At 50.9% G+C, this 17,660-nt stretch overlaps 6 protein-coding genes across 6 annotated transcripts; 2 read left to right on the forward strand and 4 right to left on the reverse strand.

The window, feature by feature from the left end:
* Window positions 1–100: 100 nt before the first annotated feature.
* Window positions 101–2,258, forward strand: hsp90 (chaperone Hsp90; the record flags this gene model as incomplete). Its single annotated transcript, XM_022627361.1, has 2 exons — window positions 101–358; window positions 417–2,258. The coding sequence occupies 2 exons, from the start codon at window positions 101–103 to the stop codon at window positions 2,256–2,258; spliced, it is 2,100 nt and encodes a 699-aa protein (XP_022492787.1).
* A 2,803-nt stretch (window positions 2,259–5,061) lies between these two features.
* Window positions 5,062–7,142, reverse strand: PENARI_c002G06317 (phosphate-sensing transcription factor PHO4; the record flags this gene model as incomplete). Its single annotated transcript, XM_022627568.1, has 3 exons — window positions 5,062–5,537; window positions 5,588–6,587; window positions 6,642–7,142. 3 exons carry the CDS (start codon window positions 7,140–7,142, stop codon window positions 5,062–5,064), a joined length of 1,977 nt encoding a protein of 658 aa, XP_022492352.1.
* A 759-nt stretch (window positions 7,143–7,901) lies between these two features.
* On the forward strand, window positions 7,902–10,143 carry PENARI_c002G12395 (uncharacterized protein; the record flags this gene model as incomplete). Its single annotated transcript, XM_022627988.1, has 3 exons — window positions 7,902–8,574; window positions 8,628–9,068; window positions 9,122–10,143. The coding sequence occupies 3 exons, from the start codon at window positions 7,902–7,904 to the stop codon at window positions 10,141–10,143; spliced, it is 2,136 nt and encodes a 711-aa protein (XP_022492529.1).
* A 1,453-nt stretch (window positions 10,144–11,596) lies between these two features.
* On the reverse strand, window positions 11,597–13,898 carry PENARI_c002G06766 (putative AMP-binding enzyme; the record flags this gene model as incomplete). The annotated part of the gene is made up of 4 exons (XM_022627586.1): window positions 11,597–11,702; window positions 11,773–13,363; window positions 13,421–13,676; window positions 13,728–13,898. The coding sequence occupies 4 exons, from the start codon at window positions 13,896–13,898 to the stop codon at window positions 11,597–11,599; spliced, it is 2,124 nt and encodes a 707-aa protein (XP_022492703.1).
* A 510-nt stretch (window positions 13,899–14,408) lies between these two features.
* On the reverse strand, window positions 14,409–16,155 carry PENARI_c002G04555 (putative arginine transporter; the record flags this gene model as incomplete). The annotated part of the gene is made up of 2 exons (XM_022627447.1): window positions 14,409–15,907; window positions 15,966–16,155. The coding sequence occupies 2 exons, from the start codon at window positions 16,153–16,155 to the stop codon at window positions 14,409–14,411; spliced, it is 1,689 nt and encodes a 562-aa protein (XP_022492670.1).
* Window positions 16,156–17,067: 912 nt separating this feature from the next.
* PENARI_c002G12138 (MARVEL domain-containing protein) lies at window positions 17,068–17,651 on the reverse strand (the record flags this gene model as incomplete). Its single annotated transcript, XM_022627972.1, has 3 exons — window positions 17,068–17,176; window positions 17,234–17,522; window positions 17,573–17,651. 3 exons carry the CDS (start codon window positions 17,649–17,651, stop codon window positions 17,068–17,070), a joined length of 477 nt encoding a protein of 158 aa, XP_022492811.1.
* Between the last annotated feature and the right edge of the window lie 9 nt (window positions 17,652–17,660).

Below are 17,660 nucleotides of genomic sequence, written 5' to 3' on the forward strand. Positions count from 1 at the left end.
TTCTCTCCAATTCCTCGCTCTTCATCTCTTTCATCTCTCCATTTCCATCTCTCTATCTTCTCTTTTCTGATCGATTCACTTTTCCAGTCACACCGCCATCATGTCTGAGACCTTCGAGTTCCAGGCTGAGATCTCTCAGCTGCTCTCGCTGATCATTAACACCGTCTACTCCAACAAGGAAATCTTCCTTCGTGAGTTGATTTCCAACGCCTCCGATGCTCTCGACAAGATCCGCTATGAGGCTCTCTCCGACCCCTCCAAGCTCGATTCGTGCAAGGATCTGCGCATCGACCTTATCCCCGACTTGGAGAACAAGACCCTCACCATCCGTGATACTGGTATTGGTATGACCAAGGCTGTAAGTATTTTGCCACTTCGATGACTTCCGATCTCAATGACTAATATTCGTCTCTTAGGACCTGATCAACAACCTTGGTACAATTGCCCGCTCCGGTACCAAGCAGTTCATGGAGGCCCTCTCCGCTGGTGCTGACATCTCCATGATCGGCCAGTTTGGTGTTGGTTTCTACTCTGCCTACCTCGTCGCTGACCGTGTCACCGTCGTGTCCAAGCACAACGATGACGAGCAGTACATCTGGGAGTCTGCCGCCGGTGGTACCTTCACCCTGAAGCAGGACACCGAGGGCGAGCAGCTCGGCCGCGGTTCCAAGATCGTCCTCCACCTGAAGGATGAGCAGCTGGACTACCTCAACGAGGCCCGCATCAAGGAGGTCGTCCGCAAGCACTCCGAGTTCATCTCCTACCCCATCTACCTTCACGTCCTGAAGGAGACCGAGACCGAGGTCCCCGACGAGGAGGCTGAGGAGACCAAGGAGGAGGACGAGGAGAAGAAGCCCAAGGTCGAGGAGGTCGACGAGGATGAGGAGAAGAAGGAGAAGAAGACCAAGACCGTCAAGGAGTCCAAGATCGAGGAGGAGGAGCTTAACAAGACCAAGCCCATCTGGACTCGCAACCCCACCGACATCACCACCGAGGAGTACGCCGCCTTCTACAAGTCGCTCTCCAACGACTGGGAGGACCACCTCGGTGTCAAGCACTTCTCCGTCGAGGGTCAGCTCGAGTTCCGCGCCATCCTCTTCGTCCCCAAGCGCGCTCCCTTCGACCTCTTCGAGACCAAGAAGACCAAGAACAACATCAAGCTCTACGTTCGTCGTGTCTTCATCACCGACGATGCCACCGACCTCATCCCCGAGTGGCTCAGCTTCGTCAAGGGTGTCGTCGACTCCGAGGACCTGCCCCTCAACCTGTCTCGTGAGACCCTCCAGCAGAACAAGATCATGAAGGTCATCAAGAAGAACATCGTCAAGAAGACCCTTGAGCTCTTCACCGAGATTGCTGAGGACCGTGAGCAGTTCGACAAGTTCTACCAGGCCTTCAGCAAGAACATCAAGCTCGGTATCCACGAGGACGCCCAGAACCGTCCCACTCTGGCCAAGCTCCTCCGCTACCAGTCCACCAAGTCCGGTGATGAGGCCACCTCCCTCGCCGACTACATCACTCGCATGCCCGAGCACCAGAAGAACATGTACTACATCACTGGCGAGTCCATCAAGGCTGTTGCCAACTCTCCCTTCTTGGACACCCTCAAGCAGAAGAACTTTGAGGTTCTGTTCCTGGTTGACCCCATTGATGAGTACGCCTTCACCCAGCTGAAGGAGTACGACGGCAAGAAGCTCGTCGACATCACCAAGGACTTCGAGCTTGAGGAGACCGACGAGGAGAAGGCCGAGCGTGAGGCCGAGGAGAAGGAGTTTGAGGACCTCGCCAAGGCCCTCAAGAACGTCCTCGGCGACAAGGTCGAGAAGGTTGTCGTCTCCCACAAGCTTGTCGGCTCCCCCTGCGCCATCCGTACCGGCCAGTTCGGTTGGTCCGCCAACATGGAGCGTATCATGAAGGCCCAGGCCCTCCGTGACACCTCCATGTCCTCCTACATGTCCTCCAAGAAGACCTTCGAGATCTCCCCCAAGTCCCCCATCATCAAGGAGCTCAAGAAGAAGGTCGAGGCCGACGGCGAGAACGACCGCACCGTCAAGTCCATCACCCAGCTGCTCTTCGAGACCTCCCTGTTGGTCTCTGGCTTCACTATCGAGGAGCCCGCCAGCTTCTCCGAGCGTATCCACAAGCTCGTCTCCCTGGGCCTGAACATCGAAGAGGATGCCGCTCCCGCCGAGGCCGCCACCGAGGCTGCTGCTCCCGCTGAAGCTACCGGCGAGAGCACCATGGAGGAGGTTGACTAGATTTCTGAACTTTACTTTCGATCGTGGTCTTCTTTGCTCTTGCTAATTTTTAAAGTCTTACGGGAAACGGGAAACGGGATATGACCCTATGTGATGTTTTTTTTTTCTTTATTATTTATGTGTTCTACAATGAGAATTTACTATTTCTCAATTTCCCTTTTTGATCATCTTAGATCTGAGATGTCGTAGTTCAGCCTTTGTCTCTTGTCCTGTCATTACATCCATGGATATGATAGTTTGCCATGGAATGCAGTGCATGTATTTCTTACAGACTTGATTCCTTCGCCATGTTTGCGTCAAAAGCATTGAACCTCAGCGCCTGACTTGTAGAGGCTCAAACATACAAAACAAATCACCCGCACTCCGCTCTGTTGGTCTGCTTCGGTAAACGAGACCGAAGTCCTTCCTGGTATATCACAGCTAGCATCATGAACCAATTCTCGATGTCGGTATCTGAAATAAATTCCCATGGGAGAACCGTCGGTGCTCCTATTTCCAGTTGCTTGTGAATCACCCTGTAGCTAGCTGTTCCATCAATCTGCACATCCGAATAATCGGAATCCTCATCCTAGGACATGAGGGAGCAGGCCCTGTAGCAAGTAGATCAGCAAGTCTTCCACAACAGACTGGCAGTATTGCTCGTACCAATGTCGGGGATTTTTGATGTGATACTCTGTCATTTCGCATAGACATAATTAAGAAAGATACTGCCAGACCGTTGCGGTGCATAGTATACCACGAAGGCACCGCCTCTTGATACATAGAACAAGTGATACTTCCCGGTTGAATGATAGCTGCATCATTTCATACTATTAAAAAAGAAATCTATCCCGTACTGAATCCTCAAAAAAAATCGAATTCTATAGAAAGAATGTTCCAAAAACCAGAAAAAAAAAAAGAATGGACGGACGGTGGATCGAACACCGGACCTTCCGCATGCAAAGCGGATGTTATACCACTAAACTATGCGCCCAATTGTGATGTGGATTACACCTGACTTGGTAGTGTGACGTGGGGCCAACTTTTCCGAGCTTGTATGGTAACCCGTTGAGATATAGATTCCTGTTCCTATCTAGGGATAATCGTATAGAAAAAAGGTGCAATTTCGAACAGGATTCTAACGTTGAAAAGACAAAGTAAAATAGGACCCCCAGAAAGTGAAGGAAACTGACCAGTCTTATAATGATTAAGACCACGGGTATCAGCAGGCAAGAAAATCAAATATCAAGCGTCTTCCGAAGGCTGGGCTAGATTTTAAGCCTGTCCGGGGTGAATAGACCCTACTTATTGCGAACGACAGATAATGTTACCATGGAGATATCAGTTATCTTTTCAACCGTGCATTGTATCTAGCATTGACCATTTCAAGACGTTCTATTGCAGTAAATTATATTTGCATGACGAGGTATACTTAATCGGTAGCTTAAGTGCTCAGTCCGGCAACAGATCAAAGTCTCGTGCTTAAATATCTTCATCCCACTAACACGCAACCGATATACAATCTAGCTATAACAGGCACTCAAGAGTCATGAAAGCCAAAGAGCAACACCACAATCACAAGTTTCATCAATCGACAGGCTATACCTAATTCCTTCACCTGCAACTGTTCCAGCTCATTGTCTGATACATCATTGTCTGGTATCTCCTCTGGGGACCTGGGCCGAAAGGCGGCCCTAAGTCATTCTCTGACGAACTTGAGGATCCAAATAAACCATATACTTCGATTGTTGGTTGCCGTGAGCCGAATCCACAAAGAACGCAGTCTTTGACGACTTCGTAGGCGAAAGTGTCGGACAGTTTCACAAAGAATGGAGGGTCCAACAGTGTTCCTCGGATTTCCCAGAGGACCACAAGAGATCACGCTTCCATACACCTGAGCACAAAGTGCAAAGAGCACATGGACGTAATGTTTTATTGTGGTTGAGAACAAGAAGTCTAGAATCCATGTTCAACGAAAGAGAGCACGACAAAGGTCAATGTGATATCCAATGAAACAGAATAGAAGAGCTCTGCTTGGCAATCAAATACCACATATCGGTGCCCTGTTCAAGCTCTTGTAGGCTATCTGGAACATGTGCTGTCCGGCCTAACATCGTTAGTGCTCTCACTAAATCAGTTTCAGGGTAAGACGTAAGTACTATCCCGTTGCGCAAAGCCAGGTCCACACCCATGGAGTAAGACATGTTCTGAGGATTCCTTTTCAATCACTCTGGGTGCATCTGAGATACGGTTTAAAAAAGGATCAAGAAAACGACCATGAAAACCACGAGAAAAGGAGACCACTTTCGGAGACGTACAAACGAAAAGCAAAGGCTTCTTTGCCGAAGAATCAGAACCATTAGCAAGTTCTGATGTCCATCAGATGGAGGAAGGGTGGACTATAAACCCCCATCTAGAACCTGGGAAAGGAAAAGAGATGGGGGATAGTGGAAGAAGAATGAGAACGGGGAGGAGGGAAATGAGAAGCTTTTATATAGCACGTGGGTGCACCATTGACGAAGGCACGACCCATTGATGGCATGAATGAGGAAAGTACTATCTGACCCATCCACGCAAAAGTAACATTCACTGTCTGTCTAATGGTATACAAGAAACTAAATATAGCAAAGCAAAGTACCTCCATAGTTCAACTCCAACGCTATCAGATCAAATAACACAAATAGATCGTAGATCATAGAAATGAGAACAATTTAAGGGAATAGATAGGGTTTACCCTTGTTTCCATCCCGTATTGCTTGCCATGAGGCGAGCAGAAAATTTGGGTCTTATTAGAAGAATACAGTCTGTTCACGCAGATCACAGATCACTTAGATCCACTTGCACCAGCCTCCTTGGCTGTTGATCCTCCAACTGCAGCCGCATCTTCGGAGTTCCCGGATAGTTTGGCCTCGGCCACTGCCAATTTGGCACTGGTTGCGTCCAATGTCATTTTCAGTGCCTTGATGTAATCGATAGCCATCTCCACAGCAGTGGCCTTGCTGATGGTCTGATTGGCCTTTTCCTTTTCTTTCTCCTTGTCGGTAGGCTTATTGCCAGATTCTGCGGTCTCCTTGGCATTCCGCGCGTCGATAAAGTCCTTCGGGATGAGGAGCTCGATCTCCTTGAGGGCACTGTTGATCCGATTCCGGCGACCCTGCTCGGCAAGCTTGTGATTCGTGCGCTTGGAACTAAGGTTCTCTGCCAAAGCCTCAGGGTAGGAAACACCCGAGGGGAGGGTACCATCAAGAATGTGCTGGTAATTTGACTTCGATGCTAGGTAAAGAGCATCGTGGGACATGCCTGAACATAGTTAGCATAAGGTTCGTCAATATCACGTGGCATAAGCTTACCCTCGCTGCCTTTCACGAGAGGCTGGATACTGGGGCTGATCTTGGGGCGCAGCTGCGGGCTAGCGTGTGTGGAGCTCAGACTGGGTCGTTTCCGAGACGAGGCTCTGGAAGGCTCTTTCCGAGGGACCGGCCCACTGGGAGATGGCATTGCAGTCGTACACGGGCTGGGAGCAAGCGAAGCAGACGAAGGCTCCAAGGCTGACGTTCCATTCGTGGATAGCGATGGAGTTCTTATAGCAGTCTCAATTCGATTGATCTTGGGACGCAGTTGCGTAGATGTGGCCGCCTCCGGCAGGGAAATATCCTCCATCAGCTCATCAGGAACCTCAGACTCCGCAAGCTGCGCTTGACCGAAAGGACTCGAAGCGCTCTGGGCGTGCGAATTCCGCTGGAGGCGCATCAAAAGCGAGGGAGTCGCAGCAAGGCCAGGTGAAGGAACATGGGGAGCAATGGCTGGGGACGCCCGGGGATGAGGAAGAGCAGGGGGTGGCATCAACGGTTCTGATAATGGCTCAGGAGAGACCGAATCTTGACCGGAGCCTTCATTGCTGCTAATCTGGAGAGAGCGGATATCCTGGTTCCGCGGCTTCGTGGAATTTAACTCTTGAGTAAGGCTGTTGTAGAACTCCTCTGAATTTGTCGCCAGTGTGCTGCGTTTCCGCTGTGCCAGGATATTGGGCGACTGCTTGACCTTCCGTGCATTGTTAAGCCGGGTAGTGGTCGTTGATGGGCGTCGGCGGTTATTGGGCTTCCGAATGATGCTGGGAGAGGGCGGAGCCGAGGTTCCGGGAAGGTGATTCACTTCTGCAGTCGTGGGAACGAAGCCCACGTCCGACACCTGTCTTGCGTGGAATTGGTAGCTGTTGGATTCGGCATTTTGGGCCTCTAGAGCAGGAGAGGTGAGTGGTGTGAAGTATTCGCCGGGTATAGTGTATTCGGGAAGTCGAAATTGGTTTTCCAGGGGTGTCATGGCTGGTGATACGAGAGGGGTGTAAAGAGCCTAATTTGTTAGTTGGGAATCCATCGGGTGGATCGGGTGGACGTCTTGACTTACCTGCTCTTCATTGATACGCCCATATCTATCATAGATCTCGGGTGTTCCATCCACCCGCTGCGAGTAGCGGGCGGCATTGCCATGCATTTCGATACTGTTCGGAGTGGGAGGGATCATCGTCTGGCCCTGCATGTAATGTTGGTGCGCGGGTGGTTGCGATACGGGCGAGGGTTCTTGCGCGCAGTAACCCGCTGTCATACCGGGGGTCGAGTAGGCCATCTGATTGACAGAATTTGCGTGCGACTGAGTGGGATCATGACTGAAATCCATGGCTAGGCCATCTATCTTGCCTGGGTACTGTACGGCATGCGATTGGGAGTAGCCCATCTCAGACTCTGGGGAGGTGGTCGTCGGTAGGGAATGTTGCTGGGAATGTTGCAGATTGGCTGGTCCGTGCCCTTCGATATCGGGAAACGGCATATTGAACTCGAGGAAGTTGGAGAACTCATCCTCAGGCGTTGCCATTAGAGGGTTCTCATGGAGTTGCTCTGGCCACGACATGGCTGGCTGTTCCATGTGGGTAGGACAGGTGAAGAGGTAGGCAACTTCAATGGATGAGGGGCCAATCGGAGAACAGATATGTAAAGAAGGTAACGTTTGTAGAAGATGGCCCTGTAGAAGATGGCCCTCAAGAAGACGCCTAGAATAAGAGAGAGGCACAAGACCGAGGGGGATCTCAAATCCCGGAAGTTGGAACCAGAAAGTGCCTGGTGGAGATCAAACCTTTTTCCCGTGAAATCGGGCGGACACGGTACTATGCAACTTTGGTTCCAATCACCGGCTTGCCACTATGTGCTTAGCCTTTCTTCCTTGTTTATGGCGCTAGTTGCGCCTGGTTCTGTAGCCGGTGCAGATTAAAAGGTACTGTTCTTCTACGCTTTGATTTAACCGTTACTTTCCTTTCTGGGATCAACCCCCCCAAATCCCACAATGGAGATAGACTCGGAGACCGGAGAAATATCGGGGCATGCGTCTGAGATCCTATACATGTATAGTGGAATAAGACATAAGTTACATGGGACTCTGGACTATAGAAGCCTAGACAATATCCCTGGATCATAAGATATGCATGCGTAAGCGCAAAGTCTTACGGGCTGATCCCAATCAGCCGATTCAGGCACACGTTGGCGCCTGAGGCAGAGCGGGGTCTCGTTATCACCCCGTGATGCTTACCTACACATGACATGATCATTCGCATGGACCTATTCGTTCATCCCTTGAAACTACTTGGGCCTTGATCTCTAGAGAAATGCCTTCATGATGAGACCTGTTCCAAAACCTTTCTCTCGCAGGCGCTCCGTTGACACATCTCCATCCCTCGACCCCCGCACGGCGACCCCCGCGACCTTCTTCCTGTCCCGCAGCCCGCATGTCTCGGATCTGGAATCCAGCATCTCGACAGAGGGCCAAGATAGCCAGGATGCCAAAGACAATATGTACGGGGTGCAAAGCCTAGACGAGACATTATGTCAGACCGAGTTCGCCGGCTCTCCCCACGATCTCCCCGCAGACAGCCTGAAGCATGCCACCGATGATTTAGAATCGCACCTGACACGACGTCGGTCAACCTTGAGACCGTTGGATCCAGAAACCCTAGACTCTCCTGAACAGACATCGCCTCTGTCTCATGCAGTATCTCGGCCTTTGACTCCGCTCGACCTGGGCAACCCCGATGATCCGTCGTCGCTGCCTAGCAGCCCGAAATCGATTTCCAACCAATCTCTACGACCTCTTGATGATATTTCAATTACTGATGAAATCAACAGTCAGGCTATCGGGTCTGGAGATGAGGAGGAATTTGGATCGTCACGTCCGCTCCCAGGTGGGGCGTCCCAGCTTATCATGCCAAGTATCAAAATGCCCAGTCGACGGCCGTTCACCGAGCGAGGAAAGGCCATGGGTCGATTCAAGCTTCTTCTGGCTGGTTCCCCTGGTAAGTTTCACATTTTAATATCATTTGTGAATGCCACTAATGGTCTTGAATAGGCTCAGGAAAAACTTCTTTGATCAAGTCGATTGTTCAGACTTGTGACGATATCGTACATGTCGACACCATTCCATCGGTAACCTCGCTAGAACGACGTAGACCACCTCGGCCCCGGTCTCGGGGTACGCTGGTTACCACCTCCGAGATTTATGCGAGCACGAAACCTTATCCTTCGTGGTGGTCGGATTTGGAAGATTCGCGCGTGCTTCGACGCCGGAAAAGCATCGGGGAAATCGTGTTGGAGAGAAACATTTGCTTTGTCGATACACCGGCTACGTCATTGAGCCGCGCGGGACAGACCGACGCTGTTGTCCAATATTTGCGACAACAGTTGCTTCGTGCTACCTCTGCTCTCAATGATTCCGGTGTGGATTTCCAAAACTTACTTGCCGGCAATGGCGGATCCCAGGTGGATGCCATCCTCTATTTGATTTCTAATGGTAGGTCTCCTGAATCTCCAGTCCTATGCTGTCCATGCTGATATTGTCTCCAGATACTTTATCGACAGATGTGGAGTGCATTCGCAAGCTCTGCGAACTGAGCAATGTGATTCCAGTGGTTTCCAAATCGGACACACTTTCCGCCGAACAAATCACCGCACTGAAAGTACAGTTCCACGAACAAGCCTGTGAGGCAGGGATTAAGCCCTTTCTGTTCGGAGATCCGCCGGGCGGACTAGACGGGCTAGATTCCCAACCACCATATGCAGTGTCGTCGGAGAAAACCGTCGACACAGAAACAATGGACGCCAGCACCCTAATGAACCCGGACTACGTCCAACCCCTCGTACCCTCAGAACTAGACGCTCTAGTGCAGAAAATGTTCGATCGAGATAACCTAGCATGGATGCGCCATTCCGCTGCAAAGAAACTCATCCAACGTGCCGACTTTTTTTCGGTACCGCCCGCAATGCCGATGCCCAAAGCGCAGCCGGGTCCCAACCCCAGTGGGGCCGGCCATCCCTCGGGACCATCCATGACTTCATCTTCTTCCTCCCCACCCAGCTATGCCATGGCCCGTCTGGCAGACCACACTCGAAACGAAGAGCGGATCGCACAGGTTCGGCTGGCGCAATGGGCAACGGACCTACAGCGCAGTCTACAGAACGAACGTGATCGCTATTCCTCGCTAGCGCGGGGTGAACGCGCTGTCTGGCTAACCGAGCGGTTGAGCGAGTGCGTCGTGGACGGCTCGCTCGTACCTTTATCTCAAACACCTGGCTTTTGTGGCTTGCATATCCCGGTAGGTGAAAAACACTCAAACGGGCTTCATGTCATGCGAGCACATTCTGGTTCGCCGGTATACCATGTTGCTACTCTCAGCCCGCATGACCCACTGGGCGTAGTGGACTGGATTGATGGCCTCGGTCGGCGGAGCTGGGTGCTCGTCCAGATTGCTGGTAGTGTTGGGGTTGTTGGTGGTTTGGCGCTCTGGCTTGCGCGCACATGGGGCCTCCCGGCGCGCAATCTGACTGACTTGCGTCTGGATTACTGGTGCGGTACGATGGAGCGGTGATTCAATCGTTCCAGGTATGATAATGAGGAATGAGCGGTGCAGATTATTCGGAGTATGGTTTCGTTTTTTCTTACGGTATTGTTTTGCTAGGAGGTTTGTTTTCTCTTTTGGTCTTCTCTCTTTTATTTTCTATTCCCCTGTCGTCGTCTTTTATCGTCTTCGGCGTCCTGCGACTACATTCTTGGGGGTTTGGGTCGCATACCATAGTCGGACGCTGGTTGTTTTGCATGGAAACAATAAACATGATCTTTGATATATCCTTTTTTACTTCGTACATTTGGTTCTCTGTCTGTATATGTCTGTCTGTATACTATTCCTCTTACGTGCAGGTTCCACCAAAGACTGAGGTGGTTCTTGGAAACTTGCTTTCTTACATTTGATACGTGAAGAACTGACTGAAATTGTCTTAGCCCATGGTTGTTTCTTTTGACTGCATCTTTGCGTCGATGTTATTGCCCCAGGACAGGCTGGAACGAGTATTTCATGTCAATGACACAAGCTTAGTACATGACAGGCGTTATTTCCGAATCACACTATCGTATTTTTGGCATAATATTGGCTATAGGGACAATGTGATTGAGATTGTAGCAAGGCTGATATATATAAGTTATGCTACGCACAAACAAAAAGTTGTTCTCTTATAACCATAGCATTAAGTTAGCAGGATAATTACAATGATAGTACGTAATAAGTGCATACTCCAGTTCCAAACAATAGCACAAATCAACAAGGGCGCCTTAATATCCAGCACTGGCTCATGTAGTCAAGACTGATGGCTTACTTCATCAAACCGGCAAGATGGCCGAGTTGGTCTAAGGCGCACGGTTCAGGTCAACCTGATCCCGATGGTTTCATAACTATCTCCGTGTCTCGAAAGGGGCGTGGGTTCGAATCCCACTCTTGTCATATCTTTTTTTTGGGCTCCTACAACTCATATAGATTGAATTACTATTCCTCCCTCTCGAGTACGGTGGCCAAAAAGCCCTCGGTTGATCGACAGCAAGTTTGTACAAGTTAGGGCTAGATGAACCTGATGTATGAATAGCACCAGCCACCCTAAGAACAACTACTTTTAGAATGTTAATGTGCTGTAGATCTACAACTCGATACCGTAAAGGAAGGAAGACAATGGGGACCGAAAGGAGGGATCACAGAGGGCAAAGAGAAGATTAGCGCGAGGACAAAATACGAGGACAAGGAAAGGGCCTGTCTTCCACCATACTATGCTACAATGTACAGGCAGCCTTGCTGTAAAACCCCTATAAAAGCCCAAGACCGAGGTCAAGTCCCTTAAATTGACTACGAAACACGTGAGTATACAACAATAGCTAATATACTACAATTCATGCACAGCTTCTATGTACAATCCCTAGAACAAGCTGGAAAGAAGAACAATGCCAAGATAAACATACGGCAGGGCATAAACATAATGGATAGAAATGAATGCAGACCGCTACAGCTTAGCCCGGGGAGCGGATTCTTCCTCCAGAGCCTGGGCGTACAGCTGGTCCAGGAGTGTGCGGTAGAGCTTGACAGCGGGAGGACGCTTGAGCTTGAGACTAAGGGGTACAGGGCGTTAGTACAGTGAACATCAGGTGAGCTAGGTAATGTGAATGGAACGGAACATACGTTGGGGTGAGCAGGTTGTTCTCAACGGTGAACGGCTCCAGCTTGAGAGAGACATTGCGGACACGCTCATATCCAGCGAACTTGTGCTTCTTGGCCATACGCTCGAGATCACGGAGGACGGCGCGACGGACCTTGTCATCGTCTAGAGTCTCCTTGATTGCTTCAAGGTCGGTCGGGGCAATGTTCTTGCCTAGGACCTTGCTGACATATGGCGCAAACATGTCAGGGGAGACACCCAAGATACCGACCAGGAAGGTCTGCATGCTGTCGCCGTGGACGTAGGCCTGACCAATATAGCCGAGCTCTGAGAGGATGACACCCTCCAGACGCTCGGGGGAGATATACTCGCCCTGGGCGAGCTTGAGGACGTTCTTGCGGCGGTCGATGATGATGAAGCGGCCCCTCTCGTCGATTGTGCAGACATCACCGGTGCGGAACCAACCATCCTCAGTCACGGCCTTGGAGGTTTCTTCCTCGTTCTTGTAGTATTCACGGAAGTTGTTGTGGCCGCGGAGCAGGAGCTCACCGCGAGGGAAGGGCTTGTCGTCCACGGAGTATTCCATGTCGGGCAGGGAGACCAGACATGCCTCCATGCTAGGTGCAAGACGACCACAGTTCCCGGATGACAAGTCCTCCGGGGACTGGGCGGTGGCCATGGCGTAGGATTCGGTCAGTCCGTAGCCCTGGATAACATCGGTACCGGTGGCGATGCGCAGGAAGTTGTGCAGGGTTGGGTCCAGAGGTGCGGAGCCAGAAACCATGTATCTGGTTCGCTCCAGACCAAGAGCGGCAGCCACCTTCTTGGCCCAGATGCGGTCGTACAAGGCGTGCTTATTAGTCGCCTTGGAAGGATCGGGGTTCTTCAGATTGGCAGTCTTGGCTGCCACGATGTGTCGCGACAGAGCACCCTTGAAACCGGGCTGCTCCACTGTCGCGGCACGGATAGCAGTACCGAACCGGCTGTATAGACGAGGAACAGACATGAAGCCGGTGGGCTTGAGCAATTTCAGGTCGTCAACTAGCTCCAGGATGTTTCCATGGAAGTAACCAATTCGAGCACCACCCCAGAGAGCAGTGTGCTCTGCGAGACGGGCATAGATATGGGCCAATGGGAGGTAAGAGCACATTGTGTCACCTCGAGACTGGCCAATAAAGGCCAGACCACAGGATGTGGCAGACACTGCGCTACGGTGCGTCAGAACCACACCCTTGGGGGGGCCGGTTGTGCCAGAGGTGTAGTTGATAGTAACGATGTCATCTGCAGAGGGAGGGTTGTATCCGCGCTTTGAGGCCGCGCCAATCTCCTCAACCTGATCCATGGAGTAAATTGCGAGGTCCATACCAGCGGCCATAGACTCAAGAAGCGCACGCTTGGAGTGTCCATTCTCCTCTCCACCATCCAGCGGGTCCAGACTGACGATAATCTTCAAGTTGGGGAGGGAAGACTTGAGCTTGAGCAGGGTCGGAATATGAGGCAGAGAGGTAACAACACAGTTCAACTCGGCGTGATTGATAATATATTCGGTAGCGTCTGGGGCCAAGACATCGTAGATTGAGACGGAGTAGAGGGATTGAGAAATGCAAGCCAGATCTATATGTCTCGGGTTAGTCTATTGTACCGGGCTCCCGAGCTATTGGGTAAACTCACCAGTGATCTGCCACTCGGGACGGTTCTGAGACCAGAGACCGACACCGTACTGCCCGGGACGATGGCAGTTGTGCTTGTGGTGCAACTCCACCAGACCAGCACCAAATGCGGCACGTCTCTTTTGCACAGTCTCATATGTGAGCCATGAGTATTCATCATAGGTCTTGGTTGTGCGGTTAAACGGGCGCCATCCGAGGCAGTGGTTCTTGGGCTGGCGGATGGCGGTCGACTCGAACATGTCATGGGCAGTGGTGACCTGTAAGTGGTCAGTAATGGATACCTCGGCCTTATCGGCTGTTCTTCATACCTGGGGATCCAGTGTGATCAACAATTCCTTTTGCGCATTCCATGCTCGGTATACCCGACTACGGCCAGGCTGTTCGGTGCCGGGGATAGGAACGGAGTAAGCTGTACCCTTGGGGGGTTCCTGCTTGAGCTCCTCGGCCTTCGCGAGGTGAGGTGGTTGTGAGAAGAACATGGTGCCGACCTGGACAGATCTTGTCAAGATAATTGCTCACAGACTAAGCAAAAAAGTAAACAGGGAGACAAACCAGAATCTAAGAGAGAGAGAAAAAAAAGAACAAGGCCTCCGAGAGATCCGCAGAATAAGGGGGGAAAGAGTGTGGGGAAAAGAAACTGGAGTCTCAACAGACCGGAGCGGCCGACCTTTTTGGATAAAACTCCATTGAAGCCATCATGAGCCGAGCTGGGGCAAAAAGGGACCTCGGCTCCTTGCGGGTACTTGTCAACGGGTGGCAAACCCCATAGTGAATCAGGTACCGCGCTAGTGAACTGAAAACGGGCGTCTGCTGACACATGCACAACGTCATCTGCCTAGCCCTCACATGTGTTTCACGTGGACCGAGATCGAGGATTGATATACATTGAACATATGTATGTGTGAATATCTAACTAGATAACTATGTAATATAATAAATATGTGCTGTACAATGCCAACGCCCCCAAATATGCAAATATACACCTCTAATTACCCACTGATCCACCGCCAGGCCTTTCCGTACCACGTCGTCGGCTCAACAGTCTCCCACGTCTCATTGTCAGCAGTGGTACGACCTGTGTCCAGATCGGCCTCGATGGGCTTGACAAAGGCAGAGCGGAATATGAGCTTGTGTCCGAGATACAACACCACGAACAGGATCAAACTAAGGTAGTTGATGAAGAACTCCTGAACCTGGAACTTAGGGATGAAGGACATGAATCCCTGAGTGAGGATGATCAGGCAGTTGAAGAACAGGCCATACCACGAGAACCAGGGCTGCCAGATGGCCTTGTAGGGCAGAACATCACGGGAGATGTTGCGCGCTGCGAGTGCCCGCTGGAAGGCAATGTGGCAGGCATTCAGAGAACACCAGGTGATGAAACCAGCAACACCAGAGATCTGAAGCAACCAGTTGAAAACGGTAGCACCGGAGTCGGAGACATTGAGAAATCCGAGCAGACCAAAGGCTGCCGTGAAGAGCACACTCCAGTAAGGAACACCACCTTTGGAGGTCTTCTTGAACCAACGAGGGGCGAAGCCCTCCTGTGCCAGGCCAACTAGAATACGACTGCCACTGTAGACGTTGGAGTTGGCTGCAGACAGCACCACGGTCAGAAGCACGGCGTTGATGATACCTGGGAGAGCCTTAACACCAGCACGGTTGGCGGCAATGACGAACGGCGAGGCGTTGGCATTCTGGGCACTAGCACCACTGCCTTCACTAGCCGTCAACAGGCTCGGGTCGTTGGAGGGCACGATGATCCCGATAAAGAAGATTGTCAGGATGAAGAAGAAGACAATTCGGAAGAAGGTTTTGCGAATGGCGGATGGGACGGTCTTGCGTGGGTTCTCGGTCTCACCAGCGGCAATTCCAACCAGTTCAGTTCCCTGGTAGGAGAATCCAGCCTGAATCAGTACAGACCAGAAACCAACAAACTTGGCGAGGGAGTCATTGTTCTCAATCGTGTAGGCGACAAACGGACCGGGGTTCACCCAGTACCGGAAACCGATATATCCCTTTTCACCAACACCGGCGTCCACACAGATGGCAAAAATCATAAAGCCAATCACGGTGATAACCTTGATACTCGCAAACCAGAACTCCATCTCACCATAGAAACCAACGGGCATCATGTTGAAAATGATAATCACCACCCAAAAGACAGCGATGAAAATGGCGATTTGTATGTTACTATCCCAATATTGAATGATCAAGCCAGTTGCAGTCAACTCCAACGCGAAAGTCGACGCCCAAGAAAACCAATAGATCCAGCCCATGGCAAAACCCAGACTCGGGTCAATCAGACGCGCAGCATACGAGGTGAACGCGCCAGGGATCGGAATATATGTCGCAATCTCTCCGAGGGCAGTCATAACGGAGTAGACGATAGTTCCGACGAACATGTACGCGATGAGAGCGCCCACGGGGCCTGCGTGGGCAATGGCGGTACCGCTACCGATGAAAAGACCAGTTCCTATCGTGCCACCTTCACAAATTGTCAGTATGGAAGAATTCTCTGCGCTGATGCAACATGGCACACCCACCAATGGCAATCATCTGCAAGTGTCTGCTCTTCAGCTTCCGCTTCAGCTCTGGCAGCGGGTTCGCCTCGCGCTGGGCGCCATGCTTCTCATAGTCGACATCGTAGGTGTCGACAGGGTTCTGCGCTACTTGCACAGGGACTTCGGAGTCCATCTTTCCCTTTTCTGTCCAGGGAGCACTGTCTTGGGCCATTGCTGGAAGACGCAGACGGGGTGACGGGTAGAGGAGAGGGAAGGATCTGATGAGAGCTACGAAGAGCGTGCAGCGTTCTCCACTTTGCGAGATCTATAGGCCAACAGTTGCCGATGGGCAGGCTCTTTTTCCGGTGTGGAGAAGCTCGCGACGGTGTCAAGCCCTACACCTCTGCCAGATCTGGGGAGTTTATGTAACAGAAAACGAATTTTGGGGGGTAAGCAATTGAAGCGATTGCTTTCTTTTATTCTAGATAGTCGAGCTCGAGCCTTTTCTTTTTTCTTTTTTCTTTCCCGTATGCCGGGTTCATTCGCCCATGTGGGCCATCCGCCGGGAAGAGTTTTCGCTCGGTGGCGACAAATTCTGGACACAACCTTAAGATTATCAGTCATGCTTTCTACTAATGTTATCAGTCTATATGCATGGCCAAGAGGATCAACCGCACGATGTTACGCTGGCGGAAGGGAAGTCAATCTTCTATAAATAAGGTTTTCGAGCTTGTATCCTTATATCAAGCCCAATGGACTTCTCTATGGAGTATTTTTTATATAATAAGTTATAGTCTAAATACGAAAGGCCTACCAATGAACCACCAAGTGATTACAAGTGAACACCTGCCTAGGTGGGCTTCTTAGGAAATTACAGTGGGTTCGGCTTGCGCCGGTTGCGGTGGACCCCGATAAGACTTATCGCTAACGATGACATATTGGACTAACGTATAGGCTACCTACGTACTCCGTATATGGGTAGTAAAAAAAGGATGGCATGATCTCATCAGTATTCAAGATGCTAAAAGAAATTGCACAACAAGAGAAAAAAAAAAATAAAAAAAATAAAAGCAAAGGGTATCGCGTCCTAAAACTATCAACTAGGATTTCGACCTTCCGAACTCGGAAAGCCGAAACAAACACATCAAACCCCGAGGTGCGCATTTGTATGGGCGGCCTTGGCACTCTCTCCACTTCGACGGTGATTCATAACATCTATGATCGCAAAGTATGTAGTCACAGCAAAAAGCACCCTATAAGACCCGTCAGCAAACACACAGCCGTCCGCCTTGAAACAAGGCGGTACTTACCATTCAAACGCCCCAAATATTGTTGCTGCCTGGAGCGAGCTGCAAGTACTGGAATGGCACCACCGCGGCGGAGGCAGCTGAGATCCCATCGCAACGAACCCAGCAAACCAGAAGATCATGGTGACGACCTCAATTCCGGGGATCACATAGTGATGCGCCAGACGAGGGAAGTGGATCGGCGCGAATGTAAGGTACGGCACTGCTATAAAGGCAGTCCAACAGCCTAGGAAGAGGAGGAAGTTGACTGTGTCGGAGTATGGCCATGAATAAGAATAGAACGTGGAGACCACTAAACAATTGTTAGAGCTCGAGCTGACTGTTTTGTTTTGGTTCATATACCATATCCTGTTAGTCCAATCACGATCACGCCAAAGAGAGCTTGGGTGATCCGGACGGGAAATATCCATGGGATAGCCATGGCGAGTAT

Source organism: Penicillium arizonense (assembly GCF_001773325.1).
Source record: "Penicillium arizonense strain CBS 141311 chromosome Unknown PENARI_contig002, whole genome shotgun sequence".
NCBI lineage: Eukaryota > Fungi > Ascomycota > Eurotiomycetes > Eurotiales > Aspergillaceae > Penicillium > Penicillium arizonense.